This window comes from Rhineura floridana, chromosome 12 (genome assembly GCF_030035675.1).
Source record: "Rhineura floridana isolate rRhiFlo1 chromosome 12, rRhiFlo1.hap2, whole genome shotgun sequence".
In the NCBI taxonomy this organism is placed as follows: domain Eukaryota; kingdom Metazoa; phylum Chordata; class Lepidosauria; order Squamata; family Rhineuridae; genus Rhineura; species Rhineura floridana.
The window spans coordinates 10,559,263-10,581,662 of record NC_084491.1 but is presented as its reverse complement, the minus strand read 5'-3'; the positions used below and the strand labels follow the sequence as shown (position 1 = coordinate 10,581,662).

At 45.4% G+C, this 22,400-nt stretch overlaps 2 protein-coding genes and 1 long non-coding RNA gene across 9 annotated transcripts in view; 1 reads left to right on the top strand and 2 right to left on the bottom strand.

The window, feature by feature from the left end:
- Positions 1 to 11,248, bottom strand: part of LOC133368298 (disintegrin and metalloproteinase domain-containing protein 2-like) — a 93,320-nt gene extending 82,072 nt beyond the window's left edge. The window contains exon 1 of one of the 7 annotated variants that reach the window (XM_061592359.1): positions 10,846 to 11,248. Coding sequence is in view for 6 of the 7 variants with exons in the window: in XM_061592354.1 (XP_061448338.1) it covers positions 10,846 to 10,933 (88 nt within the window). In the remaining variant the exon portion in view is untranslated. The remainder of the gene's footprint in view (positions 1 to 10,845) is intronic. The other 6 variants (XM_061592354.1, XM_061592353.1, XM_061592357.1 and 3 more) reach the window with 6 other exon arrangements.
- Positions 6,980 to 22,400, top strand: part of LOC133368305 (uncharacterized) — a 28,158-nt gene continuing 12,737 nt past the window's right edge. The window contains exons 1-2 of the long non-coding RNA XR_009758620.1: positions 6,980 to 7,309; positions 21,615 to 21,716. This is a non-coding gene — a long non-coding RNA (uncharacterized LOC133368305). The remainder of the gene's footprint in view (positions 7,310 to 21,614; positions 21,717 to 22,400) is intronic.
- Positions 16,604 to 22,400, bottom strand: part of LOC133368301 (disintegrin and metalloproteinase domain-containing protein 32-like) — a 61,855-nt gene continuing 56,058 nt past the window's right edge. The window contains exon 21 of the mRNA XM_061592361.1: positions 16,604 to 16,718. Within this exon, the coding sequence (XP_061448345.1) occupies positions 16,691 to 16,718 (28 nt within the window). The 3' untranslated portion in view covers positions 16,604 to 16,690. The remainder of the gene's footprint in view (positions 16,719 to 22,400) is intronic.

The following is a 22,400-nucleotide window of genomic DNA, read 5'->3' as shown; positions in this document are numbered from 1 at the left end:
ATCAACATCTCTCAGGTTAAGGACCAGGGAAGAGGCAGATCTGGGATTTCCCAACTTTTATCGTAATTGTCATTGCTTTTCCTCTCCTTGTTTCTTCTCCCTCGAGGCCTGTGAATCTCAACCCGGCCAGGAACAAAGGAGGGAGGGGCAGTGGGTGGCAACGTGAGAACAGGCCTTTTCAGTGGTGGCTTCTCAATTGTGGAATGCTCTCTGCAGAGAGATGTGCCTGGCACCATCATTACTAGCTTTAGGCTCCAGGCAAAAGTGCTTCTGTTTGTCCAGGCATTGTGCTCTTAATTGGGGTCCCATATTGCTGTTCATCTTTTAGCGGGGTGGAGTAGGATTCGTCCTTTTTATGTTATGGCAGGATGAGCACTTTTTTGTCAACTGATGCTCTTTTACCTTTTTAATGTATTTAAAATTCTGCAGCATGTATACTTTCATAACTGTAAGTCGCTTTGTAGTAAATGATGAATGAATGCAATAAATGACATAGGAAGCTGCTCTACACCGAGTCAGATCATTGGGCCATGTAGCTCAGTTCACTCTACACTGACTGATTCCGATTCCGATTTATTGCATTCAGCCATAGACCATTGCAAAATACAATTTTAACAATTAAAACAACATAGAATTAAAATAGGCCAAGATACAGAAGTGCAGAAATACTCAAAGAATATTATGATTCTGCATATGAGCCACATGCGACTTCTTGGCCACCAACACAGGATCGGCTGCAATGTCGTCAATTTAACAGTAACAGTTACAGTTAAAACAACATGCAAATAAAATGAGCCAAAGTACAGAAATAAGAAAGTGCTGAGGAGATTTTATATTTCTGAATATGGGTCACCCGCAGCTTCCTGGCAGCCAACGCAAAGTTGGCTACGGCTAACGTCACATGATTCTGATTAGCACATAAAAGCTTCACGACCTGTTCCTGGGTGGATTTATCCGATGAGGTGTAAATATGATGGGCCAAGAATTTCTGTCTAAGCTCATCATACAATGGGCAATTTAACAAATAATGAACAATTTCTTCCACTGAATTGCATCCCAGGATGCATCTCCGTTCGTCAATTGGAATGCCCAAGAATCTCCCGTCTAAATAGGCAGAGGGCATCAGCTGAAACCTTAGTTCCGAAAAGGCTCTATGGACAGGAGCAAATGTTAGCCTCTCGAAATAATGTGGTTTGGCGTGATTAACATGCAATAAGGGATACCAGCTAGAAAATGGGGCGGCTACGATGGATGCCCGATCCTGTCTCGCATCCTGATCAAAGACCCAGTTCCTAAGGGCTCGGGGGCTTAGACTTAAATATTCCCCCATGGTGAGGTTGTACATCTCTAACTGCATGGCAGCCAAAGGCCCACCCCCCTTTGTAAGTTGTTCTAACCAGCATGATTTGGTGAGGGAGTGATTGGCCATCCTAAAGACTCTGTGCCAGTACCTGAAATAGGCAAGATCAATTCTGGCTGTGAGCGAGGGAAGACCAAACTCTGCTCTGAGATGAGCTGCCGGTGTTCCAGGGGGGAGACCCAATGTCTGCCTCAGAAACTTGTTTTGTAGGGTCTCTATCTCCCTCTTAGCAGTTTCCCCCCAAAGTTCTGCCCCATAAAGTATAGTGGCTATAATTTTTGCAGTAAAGACCTTGATCATGGGATTAACCAATTGGCCCCCTCTAGCATAGAAGAACTTTCTGAGTTGTGCTATGGATCTGGCACCTACCAGTTTGGTTGATTTTATGTGGGCCTTCCAAGAAAGGTTCTCAGTGAAACAGATGCCCAAGTATTTAAACAGGTGAACTTGTTCCAAGGGGTGCCCATTCAAGGTCCACTTGGAAATTTTTTTTTTCCTGCCGAAGACCAGGATCTTACTTTTGGTATAGTTGAGTGTTAAACGTTGGGCCATGCAATAGGCACCCAGATGGTTTAACATCCTTTGAAGTCCAATTTTGTTTAGGGATAACAATACTAAGTCATCGGCATAAAGGAGTAATGGGGTCTTACGATTACCAACCGAGGGAGGAAAAAAGGAGGGAGAGGCCATTACAGGGACAATATCGTTGACAAAGAAATTAAACAGGAAGGGGGCCAGGATGCAACCCTGCTTTACCCCTCTAGCAATCTTAACCTCCCGGGAAAGAGTGCCCTGCAGGCCTAAACGAACCTGTAGGGTGTTGTCCTGATGAAGGGTCCGAATCAGGAACAACAGTCTCCTATCAATATTGGTCTCAGCCAGTTTTTGCCAAAGTAAGTCCCTGTCTATAAGGTCAAAGGCTGAGATAAAGTCTACGAAAGCTGCGTATAAAGATTTGTTTGGACCCCTGATTGTTTTATTGATGAGATGCTGCAAAACCAAGGCCTGGTCGACAGTACTTCTGCCCTTTCTAAACCCTGCCTGCTCCTCATAGAGGATAGAATTACTACCCTCCCACTCAAGGAGCTTGTTTAGAAGGTACCGTCCATACAATTTGGAGGCAACGTCCAGGAGACTAATTGGTCTGCAGTTCTGAGGATCTGAGGCGTTGCCTTTTTTGAAAATGGGAACAATAATGCTAGATCGCCAGCTTGGGGGAAGGTCACCAGTTGAGTTTATATGCGTAAACAGTACGGCTAATACTGGAGCCCACCAGTTTGCATCAGTCAAAAAGACCTCTGGAGGGATCACATCTCTGCCAGGGGCCTTGCGAGGGTGGAGCTGTACAATTAGCTCCAATATTTCCGAGGTGGAAACCAGGGGCCAAGGGGGAAGCGTACGAAGCATAGAAAGATTCCCCAACGGGTCAGGAAATGGACTTTTACTGCCACCAAAAATATTGGAGAAATGGGAGACCCAGGTATCGGGAGGGATTGGGGGCGCTACCCAGAAATCATTAGGGGTTAGACCTCCCTGAATCAATTCCCAAAATTTGGGATCATTCCATTCGCTCAGTGCGAGTCCTAGAGCTTTCCAATTATCCACATAAAAAGCCCCCTTTTTTTTCTAAGAAGGATTTTATATTCTCTTCAGCGGGATTGCAGATGGAAAATAGGCTCACGGGATCCCACCCGTAATAACCTCCTAGTCAGCTGCTGAAGCTCCTTTTTCTTTGCTCTGCATTCGCTGTCAAACCATGACCGGCAGTTACCGGGAGGCTTGGCAGCTGAAGTGGCAGAGTCTTATCGTGTGAACTATGTCTTGGTAGATTGAGAGAATAGACCCCGGGGATTCAACGGTCAGCTGACGAAGATGAATAAGTTTTTCTGACGCCAGCACCTGGCCTATGTTGGCGTCCATTTCCTGGGACCATTTAAGGCGGCTAAACCCCTGTAGGTGACCTAGCATTTGGGAGTCTGTCAATACAGAAGGACGGTAATCCTGGAAGTGGAGAGTAAGTCTTAGTAGAAGATGGTCGCTATCCGCCCTGTCCTCTAAAAGCATCTCCTGGATAAAGGGGACAAGGGAGGATGAGCCAAGGATGTAATCTACAACACTGGCTCCCCTCCCAGAGATGTACGTATAATAGCCCTTAGAATGGTCAAGGAAAGTTCCATTAAGGCACACCAGTTGGAGTTTAAAAATTAAAGAAAAAAGGGCATCCCCATACTTATTAATTGACAAGTCTCGAGACAAACGGGGGAAACTCATCAATTCATCTGGGTCAAACCCAAGATCTTTGCCCAACCTGGGATGGCTGCTCCCCATTCTGGCATTAAAGTCACCGCAAATAAGTTGCGAGTGGGCAGGATACTCCGCTGAAAGATTTTCCACAAATAACTCCAGCTCAGGCCAGTGCCCTAAATCGGCTCTAAAAGAGTAAGGGGGTATAGACCAAGGGAGGCACCATAGGTCCCTGCAACACTAGGGCCTGGCACATGCTTGGTGTGGGCCCACGGGCCTCTAAGGCCTTAACCTCCAGGGATGAAGAAATCAGAACAGCAAGACCTCCGGAGCCGCGGCCTTGATTAGAGGATTTCACAGCAGGCTGTTCCCAGATCCTAAAACCCTGCAGTAAAGGAGGAACCTGGAAATTACAATCAGCCTGACATCAATCTCTGGAGCAGATTATAAAGCAGTCAATGTGTAAGCACCTTGAAAACAATGCAGTGATTACTAGAAGCCAGTATGGATTTATCAAGAAAAAATCCTGCTAGATTAATCTTATTCCATTTTTTGATTGAGTAACCTCCTTGGTAGACTGTGGGAATGCTGTGGACAGTACTATCTTTTCGGCGCCAGGTGAAAACCTTTTTATACTCCCAGGCATTTTAAAGTGTGTTTTAACAGCATTTTCACCATTATTTTGTATTCCGGATGTTGTTTGGTTCTTTTATTGTTTGCTTGTTTTGTTTTTTGATTCATTGTATTTATTGTATTCATATATTGTGCTGTTTTTATCTTTCTGTACACCGCCCAGAGAGCCTTCGGGCTTAGGGCGGTATATAAATTAAATTAAATAAATAAATAAATAAATAAATAAAACGGAGTTAGTTTCCAGGAGCCAGGTCTCCTGGAGACATATAATATCAAAAGACTGCAGGTAAAGGGTGAAATCTTGGTCTACTAGTTTGTTAGCAAACTGGTTTGTTGTTATCCTGCAGTGTTCCAGGATAAGAATTTTATAGGATTTGCCAGGCGTAACCTGGCCGCCAGGCAGCCGTTTCTGATAAGAGGCGGGGCGATGTCAGAATCTGTGCACTATGTGCCTTGCTGGGCGATAGCCCCTTACTGGTGAGAGGTTTATAATTAGCCTGTTGGTCTGGTTGGCCAATAACAAGGTTCCCAGGGTCAGGTGTGAAAAATTGGCGTCCTCGAACAAGAGGGTGCACTTGCCTTACTTTTGCTGGGGCCAGCTCCTGAAGGATTATGGAAACTCGTTTCCCGTCAAAGATGATTTCCAGTATCTTTGGATAGAGAGCACTTTCCTAGACGTTCCGAAGCTTCCCCTGAGAAGGTGATAGTATCTAGGAAAGGACTTACGCTACTTACGTTGGAGATAATTAGTCCAGAATGGATGGAAGGCAAATCCAAACGGGTCATTCCTCTCCCAGGGGAGCCCAGTTCCCCCGGCTCTAAAAAGTGCATGTCAGTCCATGAAGGGCCAGTAAGTGGGCTTAGTTTGTCGCTAGCTCCAGGGAGGGTTGAGAGATTGTTAATGCCAAGCGAATTTTCGCACTGGTTAAGCTCCACAGTGATCTGATGGATACGTGAGTGGCCCATTCGGCTCTGGATCTTCTCAGGATCCCCTTGCGCTGATATAGCATCTGGATGGCTCTGAAGGGCTTCCTTTTTACATAAGGGACTAAGTTGTTTCACCTGCAGATTGTCTAAGTGCATTTTTAAAAGGTCCAGCTTGCGCACAATTTCAGATTGATCTTCAGCAGGTAAGGCTCGGAAAGATTCCACCAGGAGTTTTTCTTCATCAACAAAGGGGACTATCAGTTCAGTATTTGGGCACGCCTCCCTGTACATAGGTGGAGAGTTGGTCACACATTGAAGGAAAGGCCCGGGGTCGATGGTAGGGTCCGGGTCTATCTGATCGATAAGAACAGAGGGATTAGTACCCAATTCATCCTCCCAAGCGCCACTAAGGGTGCCACATTCTCGAAGAATCTTTGAATCATAATCTCCCGGGTCACGAGGGCACTTCTGGAGGCAAGTGCGAGGCTTGCAAGGCTCAGATCTGCGAAAGTAACCACAGCCCACACAGTCCTATAGTTATAAAATAGATAGTCCACGCGAACAATGTCGGAAGACTGTATCTGGCCTGACAGAGCTGGCTCCATTATGTTCAAAAGATGGAATTTACGCTTGGATTGTGATACTATACCTGCAGGTTTGGGATAGTTCAGCAAAACCAGCTTACATCTATTCAGCACCAAGTTCCAACAAGCAATACATTTCTGGTCCTGTAAGGGTTGCACTGATGGAAAAGAAATAGGCCTCGGGTCTTGGGCTGGTAGAACATGGGGCATGTCCTGAGATGGTTGCGACGGTAAAGATGGAGAAGAGGGGGAGCTTATCTGAACACAAGATGGCGTAGGGTTACTGGTAGGGACCCTAAGCTTAGCTCCCCTGCTTGCTTCTGGTGCTGGAGTATAGGACTGTGGTTCATCGAGTATATTAAACAGTCTGTTGAACCTCATCTTCTTAAAGCGGGGGGGTTTGTATTTTTGATGTTTTTGCTTTTCTTGCGAGTACCCCCATGCTGGCCTCACGCTCTCTTGATGGACTGTGTGGGGTGAGGTAGCCTTCCATGAGATAAAATAGGCTTATTTGTCTGGGAGCTCTCACTACCCAAACTCGGGCTAGCGGATGCTGGCCTGGGCTTCTTCTTTAAAAATGCCACTAATGTGGTCAGGAGGCTTACACTGCAAGAGGAAGGTTTTTACTCGATCTAAATCCTCCAGTATCGCAAGAAACCATCCTTCAGTGGGTATCTTGGTGCTTTGGGACACAGGGGGAGCATCAGAGGGAATCATATGGGCTCTCTGGGGATCAGCAGTGTCTGAGTCTACTATGGGGCTGTTACTCAAGGAGCCCTCTGGATCTAGCCCAATTCCAGTCTGCGAAGAGACGGTAAAATTTGCCGCCTCCAGCTCTGCTGCTAGATTCATCAGGGGAGAGTCTTCCTTTGGGCCAACCAGGTTGTATTGAAGGTCCAGGGACCAATCCAGTTGGAAGTTTGGAGAAGGCAATAGTTTCAAGGACTCTTCCCTTGATTCAGAGACAGAGTCTCCCAAAGTAAAAGAAAAAAACTCAGTGATTTTAGTTTGGCGAGCACAAGGCTTTAAAGGAGCCTCCTCAGTACAGGGGACGATCCCTAGCTCTCTGTATCTCTTTCTGATAAGCACCATGGTTCCAAAAGAGTCACCTCAGAAAGAGAGGGAGAACTCTTTGCAGAGAAGTATGGGCACAAATATGGGAACAAATACAAGCTGAAGATTCTCCCGGCAGAGTTAATATGCGCCACCTGTTCACTGAGAGCCAGCCACAGTAGAGAAGTTGGAATTAAGGCTAGCTTCCTCCTAACTCCTTCTCAAGGCTCCAATTGTGGCAAGCTGCCAGGGCTGATAGCTTGACTTTGCAGATTACATGAAAGAAATATGCAACCCTCCATCCTACCAGTCTTTGAACTTCTGCAAAGGAGGGAAGATAAAACCTGTACAGGGAGTAGCCAAAGCCTGGAATTCTACTGAAAACAAATAGGGTAGTACAGTTAATTAAAACTGCTGGCTGGCTGGGTTGCTTACATGTTATGACTCAAAGTCGACCAGCATTCGAACGGAGTGCCTTGATGAGGCCTTAACGAAGCGTGGAGATGAGGTAAGACACTGTTTGTTTATCTTCGACCAGCAAAGAATATTAGTGCTAGCTGGAGGTTTTAGGAGATTTAGATACGGAGCTCCTGAGATAGCTCCCTTCCTATGCCGCCATCTTGATCCCCCTAACCTCTACACTGACTGGCAGCAGCTCCCCAGCGTTGCAGGTAGGGGCATTTCCCATCCCCACCTAGAGATGCCGGAGACTGGAGCTGGGATCTTCTGGATGCAAAGAACGGGCTCTGCCACGGAGCAATGGCCTTTCCAACACAGGGACATAGGAAGCTGCCTTATCCTGAGTCAGACCATCTCGCTCTGCGCGGTCTACACTGGCTGGCAGCAGCTCTCCAGGAGATGCTGGGGGTTGAACCTGGGACATTTCGCGTGCAAGGCAGATGCTCTGCCAAGTGAGCTACATTCTCACAAGGGTTCACACAGGGGAATATGAAAGCATTGTGCACCCAAATAGTCCTAGAATACCAGCGGTTGGGCCAGGAGAATTAGGACGGGGGGGAAATTGCAGAAACTGTTGGTATTCGCCTTGTGCCCCATCCTTTATCCACACCCTTCTCCTTTAAAGGTCCAAAGAAGTAGACGCTTTCACACAACAGCCTCAGCTGAGCATGCAGAATTCAGAGCCGGTGCCCAAAGGCTGAAATCCTACTCCCCACCCCATGCATTGAATATACAATTCAGCAGTTGTCTGCACCGCAGGATGTAGATGTTGCTGGACTCCAACTCCCATCATCCTTAATAATTTAATTATTAATATCCTTAATAATACTGGTTGAGGCTAAGTGGACTGACAGTACAAGAGCATACAAGAGCAGTAGGATGCTGCCTTGTACTTAGTCAGACCATTGGCCCATTGAGCTCAGTATTGTCCGCACTGACTGGCAGCTGTTCCCCAGAGTTGCAGATGGCGGTCTCTCCCAGCCCTACTTGGAGATGTCAGCCAATGAACCTGGGGCCATCTTCATGCAAAGCAGGTGCTCTGCTACTGAACTACAGCCAGCAATGTGCAGCAGAATTTTTTCTGTGGAAAATATCCCATTTTTCCACAGAAAATTTTCCATCTGATAAGTTCATTAGTAATGAGGAATGGATGTCAACTGCAAAAACAGTATTAGGAAAGCCTGGCAGTTTCAAAGCTTTGAGCGCTGTTTACTAACCACAGGTAAAATAAATGTTAAATTAGAAGACACTCTAGGACATCACAAAACTTTCCAATGCAGACCAGTAATGTAGCGATAAATTCAGAAGTGCAGAGTCCCCTCATGATAGTCATGCTAGATTGAGAATGAGATCCTTGTTAATGCCTTCTCCCACAACAACAGATGTCCCTAGGAGTCAATAAGCATGAATGGGGAGAATGTTAGCTACTGAGAAGAGTCTTCTCAGAGACTGACTCACCTCCTTTCATTCTCATTGGTTCCAATCATCAGGAAAGGACAAGGAAGCATGTTAGAAGACTCTTCTCACCAGCTAACACTCTCCTTTCATGCTTATTGGCTTGTAGGGTGCCGGAGACATACAGACCCTGCTGGGACCCTGTTCCCAAAAAAGTAAGGAATCTAAGACCCCCTGAGATCCTAGATGACTACACCCCTGATGCAGGCAGAACATCTTCCAAGGCAAATTACTCTATTCAAATAGTAATTTCCAATACAAATTGTCCTAAGGAGATTTCAGTCTATTTTGCACAGGAAAAATTCCCGGGAAGCCCTCATCCTCGGCTACAATCCTTCATGACCCAAGCTGAGCCTAAGCACTTCTAGCCTCTCTCTGGGTAGGGGCCATACACAAGCATCAAGTTATGGGGGGGCTGGGGAGGGGGAAGCTCCAGGCGCAATCATGTTCCCTAGTACTGTGACATGGGCAGGGCGATCTGGGCTGGATGGCTTGTTCGCTGCTGGGGCATCACTGAGCCATCTCAGTTTACAAACATAATTGCTCCTCACCAGTCACAAGTTTTGGTATAGCAGGCAAATGTTGGAGGTGTAAAGCTGGAAATGCCTCAATGGGGCATATGATGTGAGTTTGTCCAATAATACATGGTTTCTGATCTGAAGATGTTGCCTTTATCAATTCTGCACTGGCAAAATCCTTGATACAGTATTTGCAGACGTTTGATAATATAATTTAAAAGTATACCGAGTACGGGTTGAGATGTGAAGGCCCAGAAAAAAAACAGAAAATTTGGAGAAAACCTGGGGGTCTTTGCCCCTTTTTCCTAAGCATTTGTTTGTTTCACCCCAAAATTGGTGGTGGGGGGGCAGAGGGAAAAATCAATTTAAAAAGGGGGGCAGGAAAAAACTTTTTCTCCTATTTTTATTTTTCTGTTTTTTTCCCTAGGCCTTCACATCTTGAAACATGGAGATTAATGGCAAGACAACAAAAGTGGGTTTTGCAAGTCCTTTTATGGTCCCTAAGTGACTCATATTAGCAGCCTGGAAGGATAAACCGAGGCATTTTAGCATGTGTTTTTAAATTGCTTTTTAAAAATGTGTTTTTAAATCTGTACATTTGTTTTTAATGTTTTTAATTGTTGTAAACTGCTCAGAGAGCTTTGGCTATGGGGCAGTATACAAATGCAATAAATAAATAAAAAATAAATAAACCATCTCTCATGCAATGGTGTGAAGACCTCACTGCTCTGGCTACATTTGAACTTATTTCATATAGATACCAATTTTGTGTGGACATCTGGAGGGCTTATATTACGATGTTTAACTTGAAATGGATGTACTGGCACTGAGTGTATCCACAATGTGAACTAGCAGTGTGGAATTATGATTATTTTTCTCTTTTCTTTCTTTGTTAAATTTGCAAATAAAAAAAATTAATTAAGAAAACAAGTTGTGGTACAGCAGAGGGGTCTGGCGCCCACTGGGACTGGTAAATTGATGCCAATGACCGACAGAACCAACTAATTCTAGTTTTGTCTACTTCCCTGATGAGTTCTGCTAGGGCAAAACTGAGACCAATGTGGATGCTGACAGCTAGGGACCCTCCCTGGGCGGTATTCAACCCACTCCTGTCCAAAGTTAGACCCACTGATGTTAATAGACATCAGTAACTTAGGTTCATTCATTTCAATGGGTCTACTCTGAGTAGGACTTTTGGGGAAAACCCACTGGAAAGGAGGCAGCCAGGTGGGGCCTGGCCACGGAGAGCCCTTTGGAGCTGGTGGGAGACTGTCCCATTCACTCTAATGGACAAGCCTCTACTGTTAGCACACTACTTCTGTAGAAAGTGCTACGCACCTTGATGGTACAATTTTTATATATTGTTATTACTACTATTATTTATTAGTGGGCAGCGATTCCGGGTACAAAGGGGTCATTTCCAGCAGTCTGAGACCCGCGCCTGCGTGTCCTTGGGGGATCAAGCCAGCCCGCCAGCCCAGGGGAGGCACAATGGCCGCCAGTTCTCCCCAGGGCTCAGAAGGGGCGCCACGAGGGTGTGGCCGCTGGGGACACCCGCCCTCGAGGATCCCTGGGCGCCCAGCTCCCCTTTCGACTCCCCCCACTGGCTCACCCAGCGCAGAAACGAGGCAGACGGGAAGCAGCGTCAACACCAGGCGAAGCAGAGCCATCGCCTCCTTTCGCGCCGTTCCCACCAGCATCAGGAGGAACCCTCCGGCGACCAGTAACGGGCGCGGAGGAACGGGGGGGGGGAAGCGTGGCCCCCGAGCGAGAGACACTCTTTCGCGGCCCTGGCGGGCGAGAACCGGCCCAAGCAGGGCAAAGACCCTTTTGGGGCGGGGCAGCGGATTTTTTTAAAAAGGCGGGCAGGAAAGGGCTGAGGTGGTGGAGAAGGCCTTGGGGCAGATCTCGGCGCACGAAACAGGGCGGCTCTTGGCAAAGATGTCCGCTTGCGAGCTGCCGTCGCTCGTTTCTCGGTGGCGTTGGGAAGCAAGAGCGGGTTTCATGTCAAGTGGATCGGGTTGCATCTACGATGGGCTGGCGGCTGCAGCTCAAGCAAGCCGGCAACGTTGACGGGGCGGAGGGGTGGAAAGGGAGGGGGCGCCTGTATGTTTGTGCTGCCCAAGAGGGGGGGTGACTTGGGGGGAATGCAAGGGCGCCGCTGTTTAGGCGCGGTTGTTCCAAGAGATCTGGCTTCTTGAAACCGGGGACGGGAGTGGGTGTTAATCCCATAAATCAGCCTATAAAGGCGCACACACCATTTCCCTCGAACAAAGAGCATAACAAATAGCGCTCAAGTCCTGGTTGCGGTGGGCATGTCATAGGCATCTGACTGGCCGCTGTGAGAACGGGACGCTGGACTACATGGGCTTTGGGATGATCTATGCTTATTTGGTATGACCTAAACTTGGATTATACAAATTCATGGAGGATAAGGCTATCAATGGCTACTGGCCACAATGGCTGTGTTCTACCTCCACTTTTGGAGGCAGTATGGGGGGGCATCCAATGCTAGTTCTACTCAGAGTAGACCCACTGGAATGTATCCTTGAACCCAATTCACCAGGACAGGTACCAAGAAAAAAGGGCTGCCCTAGGTAGATAGGGGTGGTTGGAAAGATTTGGGTTGCCATTTCACCCCACTAGGTGGACGTGATGATGCAAGACAGAAATTCAATAGATGGAGCTTCTCTCTCTCTCTCTCTCTCTCTCTCTCTCTCTCTCTCTCTCTCTCTCTCTCACACACACACACACACACACACACACACACAAACATGCCCAGCTGGAAGAAGGGGCCAAGGAATTGGTTGGCTATCTGCTTGCCACACACCTGGTGAACGTAAGAGCTGTGTTTGGAGGTGGGTGGCAACCTTAGCTGCAAAGTGTGCTTCCAAGTGTCCCTAAAGTTACCAGCTTTTTAAAGAAGTAACTCCTGTACCTTTGACAGGTAAATGACAAGAGGAATTGCAGCACAGCAAAGCTTTTTCTTGTCACTGTAATCTACAAGGTCAGGAAGAGTGTCACCTGTTGAATTTCTGCTTGTCTTGGAGCTGTTAGAGGCAGGGGGATCCATGGCAAGGGAGGGCAGGGAGAGAAGGTAGCAACTCTAGGAGATGCTGAATGTGTCAGTGTTGTTGCTGGGGAGGTGGAAGCAATTGCAGGTCACTGTAACAGCAACATGAGGAGGGCAGAACTGGGATACATGTCTAGCAAGCCAGGATGAGATGTAAGCAACTCAGTAGGATTTTGATTCTCTTGGCAGGAGACCTGTACCATTAAGAGCTGAACAAGAGGCAGAAATTCTACAAGTGAGAGTTTCACTTACTGAATTTCTGCAGGAGTCCTGCTTTTTTGGCAGGTGGGGTGGGGTGGGTGGGAATAAAAATGGCAGCACAGGAAGCCTAACAAGACTGAAGACTATTGCAGCTCTCTTCCTCATAGGGTCTGTCCATACCACTCTATGATCGGCAATGTTATACCTTTGTATCCTTGTTAATTCACAATCGTCCATATGACACTGCAACCTAGTACAGATTTCTGCGTTCACAACTCGGCATTAGAAATACCATTGGAAAACCTATACACTTTCCTAAACCGATAATCACATTCAGGCCCGCCCATAGTATGGGCGGGCCTGGGGCAAAAGCATAATTGGGGGCCCCCACATTCTTTCTCTCTCTATATTATATATATATTGAGAGAGAGAGAGATTTTATTTACGAATATATGTAATTATATTTAATTTACATATGAGGCTAACAATTTATTAAATACAAATATGATTACCTTCACTTCAGGGAATAGGCCTCTAATCAACCTGTTCCATATCCATTTGTCCACTGGTCTTTTGACATCTGTCTTCCCTTTGTCGATATCTGCTAGATATGGCAGTCTATTTCTAGGCATATTTTCCCATCTTTATCTTCCTAACTGAACCTGGCAACCCTAATCTCATCAATATTCAGTCATGATGCTTACTCCCCAATGTACCTTGGTAGAGTTGTGGCTACTCCATAGCCTGATCCTTTGTAGTTTTTCTTTGGGAGTAAGTTTCCTAGTTCAACCATGGGGCTTTACTTGTAGATAAATGTGTCCTTAGGGTTGTGTGGGTTTACACAAGAGTAGTCTCACTGAGCACATAGGCTTCTTGCAGCTTTTCAACTAGACCTTTGTTTATTCAGGAGTAAGGGTGCAATCCTAATTCAATTAACCTGGGAGTAAGCACCTTTGAATTCTGTAGGACTTACTTCTGAGTAGATGTAGTTAGGGTTGCAATGCCTAGCTTGTCTGCCTGCTCACTCACTCAATAGGGCCACAATCCAGTACATACTTACCTGGGATTAAGTCCCATTGAACACAACAGAGCTTACTTCTGAGTAGACATGTATTGGATTGCAAGCCTGGGTCACTTACCTTACCACCATTTGCCCATAATGCTTGCTTAGAAGGAACAACCATTCAGTTAAACAGGACTTACTCCGAATTAAGTGGGTTTAGGACAGCAGCAAAGAACTGCTGTCTATGTTAATTTCTAAGGATACTGAAACTTTTTCAGATTTATTTTCTGTACATTATATTAGGTAAGTTGATGCAAGGAGAGGGCAGATAGACAGCTATTTGTGAGAGAGGAAAAGGAAGGCTTCCATTGAAGGTGACAGGAAAAGAAAAAATACAGAAAAGGGAGAGGAAAGTCAGTTCTCCGGGTAAGGAGAACCTTTGTCAACCTTACATTAATAAGCAAATCCTAAGCATGTCTACTCAGAAGTGAGGACAATTTGTTTTGATGGAATTGACTGTCATGTAAGAGTGCACAGGACTGCAACTTTAACATTTCAGTGTTGATTTAGAGTGAAAATAGCTTAGTGGCTTTTTAAAAAAGAATGGTAAAATGGTAAGATTTTGAACCAAAATTAAAAAGGAGGAAAATAATAACCCCTCTCCCCATCTTTTGAACTTCGAGAGGAAGGAGAGAAATAAAGTAAATACGAACGGAGGGCAGTGGAATGTGGGGGGGAGGGGACGCCATGGCGCAGTTGTTGACTGAAGGAGGGGAAAGAATTGCATTGCCTTCACATGCGCACACAAGGATGAGGGCTCCTTACCTAGGATGCGCCGCTCCTGCTCCTCGTTGGGCGAGTGACGTTCGGGGAGGTAACCCAGCCTAAAGCGAAACTTTTTGCCTTCTTAGCGCTCTAGAGTGGAGGCAGTAGCGGCGACTAACGAGCACAGGTCTACTTGGCAATGGCAACAACAAACCACCACAAGAAGATCTGGGCCAGCCTCTTAAGGCGGAACTCAGCACCGCCAGAGCAACGGGGAAGAGCGGCGGCCGCGCAAGGCAATGGGCGGGTCTGCGTCACTAGCCTGCCTTGCCCTGTCGTGGAGTCAGTGGCGCCGCAACGCCCAAGGACCGCGACGCCACCTCCCCGGCTGCCAAGCACAGATCGCCAAGCACGGGCCTCCCCCAAAGTGTGGGGCCCGGGGCAAGTGCCCCGCTTCCCGGTGCCTAGGGGCGGTACTGATCACATTAATGTCTGTGTGCTTGGATGCAATGCCGCAGAGTTTCCTGCAATAGGCCATCCATGGGCGTTCCGCTGTCATATGCCAGGCCCCTTGTCTCCTTCCCAACCAATAGCACATCCACAAACCTGCACATGCGAGGGAATTACAAAATAGATATACATTTCTGTGCTCTTCTGAAAAAACATGAAAAACAGATGATCGTTATGGACCTATCACTGAAAAACGGTGGACTTAGGGGAGTGGCTAATGCTAAAGAAATTTAGACCAAAAAAAGCCCACATGTATGGATGCTTGATAATCAAGTTTTCACAATAATCTGACCACAAACAGGACGTGTATCGATCTTGAGGCCACCAACTGAATATGGAAAATGTGGATTTTGCGGTTATGTATGTATGGGCTTGTAGACTACCTTGATTCTGCATATCATCAAGTTTCCCATGGTTCCCAGCATCCTTAGCATCACCCTCCCCGTAAGCAAGGTGGGAAGGTATCATAGTGGCTTTGCCCCAGTGGGTAGGCACCTTGTAAACAGAAGCTGTCCTCTGACAGAGGGCTGTCCTCTGTAAAGAAGGGCACATGACCATCTTACCACTGGGATGCCCCTCTGCAGAAGCCTAATTGAATGGAAAGGAACCAGAACATGAATGAAGGGGGCACAGAACATGAATGAAGGGGGAACAGCATCTGCTTTGCATTCAGAAGGTCCGAGATACAATCTCTGCTGTCTCCAGGTAGAGCTGGGAGAGAACCGCATCTGAAACTCTGGAGAGCTGCTGCCAACCAGTGTGGGCAACACTGGGCTAGATCACATGTGGGGAACCTTTGGCCCTCCAGATGTTGCTGAACTACAACTCCCATCACCCCTAGCCATTGGCCATGCTTGCTGGGGCTGATGCAAGTTGTCGTTCACAAACATCTGGAGGGCCAAAGGTTCCTCACACCTGAGCTAGATGAAACAGTGGTCTGACTCTGTACAATAAGGCACCTTCCTATGTTTCCTTTTTCCTGCTCATGGGTCTCCTGCATCAGCATGTCTAGTTTGGTCCTCAGCACTCACTACCAGCAGCTTGGGGAGAATGGTGCTGTCCTCAGGTTCCACACATGGGCTTCCCACAGTATCTGGTTGGCCACTGGGAGAACAGAGTGCTAGACTAGGTAGGCCTTTGACCTAACCCAGCAGGGCTCTTCTTATGTTCCTACTAATAGGTCCCAAATCCATTCAACTGGAAAGTGGCCTTGAGGGATCTATGTGTCCCATTGTCAGTGCTGGTTCCCCAGGTTTTTTTTGGGGGGGGAGCTTGTGTGCAATACTTCCAGTGGACCTTTTTTTCTCCTTGAATGCCCACCTCCATTTCCTCTCTTCTGTTGCCATTTCCCAAACACTTTCCTCTCCCTTTGGACCCAATCCAGAGGGGACTTCAGAAAAACTAGTTGGGGGAATTGAAAAGGCCATTTTAGGGGGAGAAAAAGATATAATCCATACTGTGACTGAAAGCTGGAGGGACAAACAGGATAGCAGGAAGTAGGGGGTGTTAGCCCTTGTTACCTCTTGGATTAATCTGGCACAGTCTGCACCCCTTCCCAGGAAGAGAGAGGTGATCACTGCACCTTTTCCTTGCTTGGAAATGGCAGCTGAAAAGGCAGCGGCAGCAGCAAGGAGGAGGTCTAAGAGGCTCCTGGGAGTGGTAATGAGGTCCCTATTGGTGTGGGGGTGGGGCACACTGAAGCCAACCCATGATGCAGACCCTGCCTGTTATACACAAGTGCAGTGAGGAATCTGAAAAACTATTCAGGAGAACTCATCTCACCTGTACTATATGTGCAATAAGCTATTTATTAAGCAGCTACAAGGCATATCGCAACGCACAAGTGTGCCGCGATCTTGCCATCTCTTTTTCTCCCTGCACAATAGGAGCCTGGCCCAGGCCTTGTCACATCGTGTCTTCTTGGTTGCTCATGCTACTCACATGCCAGGACAAAAAGGGGGGGGGAAGAGAGAGGGAAAGACGAGACATATTGGAGCAATAGTTATAAGAATCGGCAACTGAACAATTTGACTTTCCCCCCCCAAAATTAGGCAAAAAATATATGGTGCACATGCATTTCCAGAACATAATAACTGATGTATTAACTGATGAATTTGTGTTTTAATCTGTTAGTAGTGATTATGATTTATTATGTTAGTTGTTAATATAGGTTATATTAATGTTTAAGATTTTTAAAAAATGTTTTGTATTAAATGTGTAATTTGGTTTTTATGTTTATTGTTAATGTTAAGATGTTAACATTTGAGATGGCTTCTTTTAAATGTTTTGTATTGTTTTAAATGTGTAATTTGGTTTGTTTTCAACACTGTAAACCGCTTAGAGGCTTCTTTTCAAGTATGAAGTGGTATACAAATTAATTAAATAAATAATAAAAGGGTCTTGGATAGTAGTGCCACCAGGAAAGGTGGAAAGGGAATCAGAATGAACATCTCCTATATGAGCTTCCCTCCTCCCTGAACAGTCTTTGAAATCTCTGTACCTTTTCTTTGAGAGGCAAGATCTAGTGGTGCAGGGCTCTGCCTTTAAGTGCTGCTGCTGCTGTTATGAAACGGTCTCCCAAGCAAGGTCTGCCACTGCTTGGTTTGCTCAGCTGATGCCCCCCCAGATGTTTTAGACTACAGCTCCCATCAGCCCCAGCAAGCACAGCCATGCTCATTGGGGCTGATGGGAGCTGCAGTCAAAAACATCTGGAGAGCACTAAGTTGGCAAAGGCTGGCTTAGTTTTAGGTGTGTCATTAAAAAAAGTTTTTTTATTGTTAATGAAAGCACCTGAATTACAAAAACAGTGACTAAACTATTAGCATTAATACTATCACATATTTTGAATAAACTTAAAATTGAGTAACAATCCATAGCAATGATTAATAATATAAATTAAATATAATACAATTATAATTATTTATATGATATGCTAATATAAATATAAAAACAAACATATATGATTGTACTTAATAGGAAGAAGTTATTTAATGAGCCCTTTTGTTTATTTGTAGCATTTATAATTTAAGGAGACTGATATTCATAGATTCATTATTATTGTTATTATCAAATAATAATAATAATAAATTTCCCTAGTGTCTCCTTCTCTTTGGAAGCCTGCCTAACAGTTCCCTCTTAAAGACCAGCAAAAATCCTCTGTATATGCAAAGGTTCTGTAATTAGTGGTACTGTTTCTTGCCTTAGGCTGCAATCCAAAACACACTTTCCTTGGAGTAAGTCCCATTGAACCCATTGGAACTTACTTCTGAGTAGACATGTACTGGATCACAACCTTAGGGTGCAATCCTGTGCTCTGGATATGCCAGCTGAGGGACAATGATCCATCTCTCGTCCTGTTCTGTGGAGACCACAAGAGAGGCCTGTGATGCCCCTGTAGTGTTTGCATGATATTCATGGCAAGTGCCAGTTTTGTAGGTTAAATATGGTAAGTAGAGTGAGTTGGGAGGAGGGAGTACACATGATGGAATGTTGAGGAATGCTGTGTTGTGATTGGCTGAGCATCTGGGTGGTTGAATGTATATATGGGAGAATGACAGTTGGTCAGGGGTTCAGTTCTGGTTTGGGGCTGAAAAGGGTGAGGGGTGGATGTGTATTTAGACGGGTAGTGAGGCAGGTTTAGGACTAAAGTATATGAAGTAAGAGAAACTATAGTATGTTGAAGATCATTTATATGTAACCACACACATGACAACTGAATTAAAAGTAATCTTGTTTATTCCCATTGTTATTTAATAAATCTGTTTGGTTTAACAAAATGTCTGCTCCTTGGCTGGGTTCATACAGAGGAGAAGGGTGGGCAGAGCAAAAACCAAATCTGGAACCAGTATCTATGGTGGCAGCGGTTAATGGTTAGTGTACCAGCAGCAGGTATCCAAAGGCAACCCAGGGCTGTAGTCTTTAAAGATAGAAAGATGGGGTGTTTTTTTCTGGCCTGCAGGTGTACCTAGACACTTAATAGCAATCTATTAAAGGAGGAGACTAAGGCAAAGTCTCAGGGCAGCATTGCTCTCCAGTGTGTTAGGTAGTGATGCCTAGTGGTGGGATTGTGAGAGATCTGTGCAAGGGCCAGCGCAAGAGAGGAGGTCTGACAGGTGGTGCCAATTGCAGTGGGATACAAACAAGAGGAAGTTCCCAGGAAGCAGCGTGGTTGTGTGTAGAATAATAGACAAGGATAACTTCTAAGTGTGTATGGTAAAGTTTGTGAGTTCTTAGTGACATGGTGGAGTACTTGAAAATGAAGAGGGAAGAGCTGGTGGAGAAATGTATAGCCTTTCATTTACCTCATGAGGGTAGATGAGTTGTGTGTAACACTAATCCATCAGTCCAAAACCAAGAGCCTGTGAAAGAGGAGACCCGTGAAGGGTGCTCAAGTAATTTTGTCTATGTGGAGTATTTAAGAGAGAAGATGGGAACGTGAGGAAAAAGAAAGAGATTGAGACAGTGAAACTAAGAATGGAGGCTGAGGAAAAAGAGAAACTGGTTTGTAGAGACTGAAAGGTTACAAATGGAGGCTGAGATGGAAGTGGAAAGGTTAAGATTAGAAAGGGAGAAGTTTCATTCTGAGGAGATAAGACAGATGAAGCAAAAACAGAAGTGACTTCAAAAGATTTCTCCACATATGAGCCTGGGCAAGATCCCCAAATTTACCTCACAACGTTTGAAAAGGTGGCACAGATATGGGGATTACCCAAAGATTATGCAGTATTGATCAAACTTAATTAAAGGAGAATTGGCTGAGGTGGATCAATGTTTCCCCTCAGACAGGCCAGTGACATATGCTGATTTTAACGAGGCAGTGTTTAAAAGATTTAGATTGGGGCCTGATTAGTTCAGAAAACTTTTCAGAAACTCAGTTACAGTCAGCGAGGTCTTTTGTGGAGTTGGGGGTGAAATTGATGGACATATTTGAAAAGTGGATGTTGAGTGCGAAAGCTCAATCTGTGAAGGAGGTAAAAAGCCTCATGGTGTTAAACCAGTTATTCCATCAACTGCTACCAAATATTAGGCTACTGGTTAAAGATCATTCCCCTAAGACTGTACAGGAGGCTGCAGAGCTGGCAGATCATTTTGCATCAAACCGAACGGGTTCATTGGGAAAGACACAAAGATTTTAAAACAAAACCAACACAACTGGCAGTAGAGATGTGGTACTAAAGGGGAATTTTATATATCCATACAGTAGGGCCCCGCTTTACGGCGTTCCGTTTTCCGGCGTTCCGCTGATGTGGTGGCTTTCAATTAGGGGAAATTCCCTGTTTTAAAGCTGATTTTGTGCTTTTGCGGCATTTTCACATCATTTTCGCATCATTTTCACGTGACGCGACCCATTATAGTCAATGGGTTCCGCTTTACGGCGATTTCCACTTTACGGTGGGGGCATGGTCCCTAACCCGCCGTATAAGCAGGGCCCTACTATATATGTATGATCATGACTATTAAGAAGGCAAATTTCTTTTACAATCATAAGAAGTTAAATATTGAACTTCAGGCCTATTGGGGCCCTGAGATTCAAGCTTATAGAGAAATTCTGAATCTTAGCATTTAATATTTAATCAGTAGGCAAAAGCCCATTGCCATTGACAACAGGTCACAGTGGTCTCCTGTTTTCCCACCAAATCGCCGGTACTTGACAAGGCTGAAATTAATGATTTTATTGTTTGGAATCAAGAAACGTTAGGAGCGAGAGAAGCTGTGATTGATGAAATGAGTAGGGATTGCCAATGTTTGATTCTTGGGTAAAGCAAGAACTCCACCTAGGGAAAAAATTATGAAACGTATTGGAAGTTTTAATAAAGAGAAATAGTGAAATGTATAATATTTTACAACTTTATAAGTGTGTTTTCATAAAGAAAAGGGTACATCTGGGGTGGCCTGCTTGCCTGCCTTTATATTTCTGAGGCTGAAGGATACTGGTTAACCAGAGTTATCCAGTTTTGTTTTTGCTGTGTGGCTTCAAGATGAAGCTCAAGTTTCTTAAATAATTCCCTCTCTTGAGCTATGTATTTCATAAGCAAGGGAATGGGATTTCTGAGAAAGTATAAGGACATAAGAATAAGAACCCCTATGGCAAAGGAATAGAACTGGGGGTGCTCATACATTCACAAACACCCTGAGTTAAGTTCCCAAACTTAACTCAGGGAACTTGTCCAAAATATTTCCAGGTGTGCCTGAGTCAGCCTGACCCATCTGAAAACAATGCAACAATGGCATATGGTTGAAACATATTCACAGCAGAAACTGTTCTAACTAGAACCAAAATTCATTAGTCTTGAAGAGACAGTAGGACAATGGAGGACAGGGCTATCAATGGCTACTAGCCATGATGGCTGTGCTCTGCCACCTTAGTCAGAGGCAGCATGCTACTGAAAACCAGTTGCCAGAAGCCTCAGGAGGGGAGAGTGTTCTTGCACTTGGGTCCTACTTGCAGGCTTCCCCCAGGCACCTGGTTGGCCACTGTGAGAACAGGATGCTGGACTAGATGGGCCACTGGCCTGATCCAGCAGGCTCTTCTTATGTTCTTATGGTAACATTTATGATATGGACAGAATCTTGGAATCACCACTGGAGTTAGCTAATGCTTTCTGATTGGTTTGGAACGATTGTAGTGAGGAGGAACTGTGATGAGATTGGTGAAATCACTGTCACATGTTGTAATTCTACTCTATAAAAGAAGCTGGCACACAGTGCCTCAGTGCAGTCTCACCTGGATGCTTCTGAGGGGCTGACCCTGCATATGGCCCTACATATGCTTGTAAAGAATAAAGGCCTACCTTTTTGCTTCAAGGCTGTGTTTTCAATTTTATTTAAGGACCCCCAGCAAAAGATCCCAAGGAGAAGAATTCTCCGACAGTACCACACAGAGAGTAAACCCTCCAACAATATCTGAAGGTTACAGATCACCACAAACTAGGTATGTGTGTCCTAAAATGGAGGGAAAGGTCTGCTTTGGATGTGGTAAACCAGGCCATTTATGATTCCAGTGTGAAGTTAGCAACCCCACCAGATTTCTTGTTCATGTAAAAACAGTAGAGAATGAGCAGAGTGAGGGGAAAGCTAAGAAAATTCAAATTTGTCAAATAAGCTGGTCAAATGTGCAGGATTTTGACACGAGCTTGAGGGAGGAAGTGTTTGTGCAAGGGGTGAAATATTGGGCTTTACTGAACACTAGTGCTGCCCAGACCCTCTTGAGGCCAGACCTAGTGAAAGCTGAGAAAATTTTACCTCAGAAAAAAGTAATACAAGGTGTGACGCGTGTGCAAGAGAGCATTCCGGCGGCCTTGATAAAGTTGAACTGGAGAGGAAAAGAGGAGACTTATAAAGTGGGTATCAATGTCCAACAGCATGAGCCCATAATTTTGAGTGGAGATGTGATCACAGGGGCAGATTTATGTGGTGACAAGACAACAGCTTGGCAAAGGTGCAGAAGCCATTTTGCTTGTCGCTGAACAGAACAGGGTGGAGCCTGAGGTCATCATAGCAACCCCTACTGTGCCTGCGAAGGTGAGACAATGTTACCGGTACTGAACTTGCTCGATGTTGGAGAGGCACAGGAGTTCAGAGATGAGTTGAAACAGGATTCTAGTTTAAAAGCCAT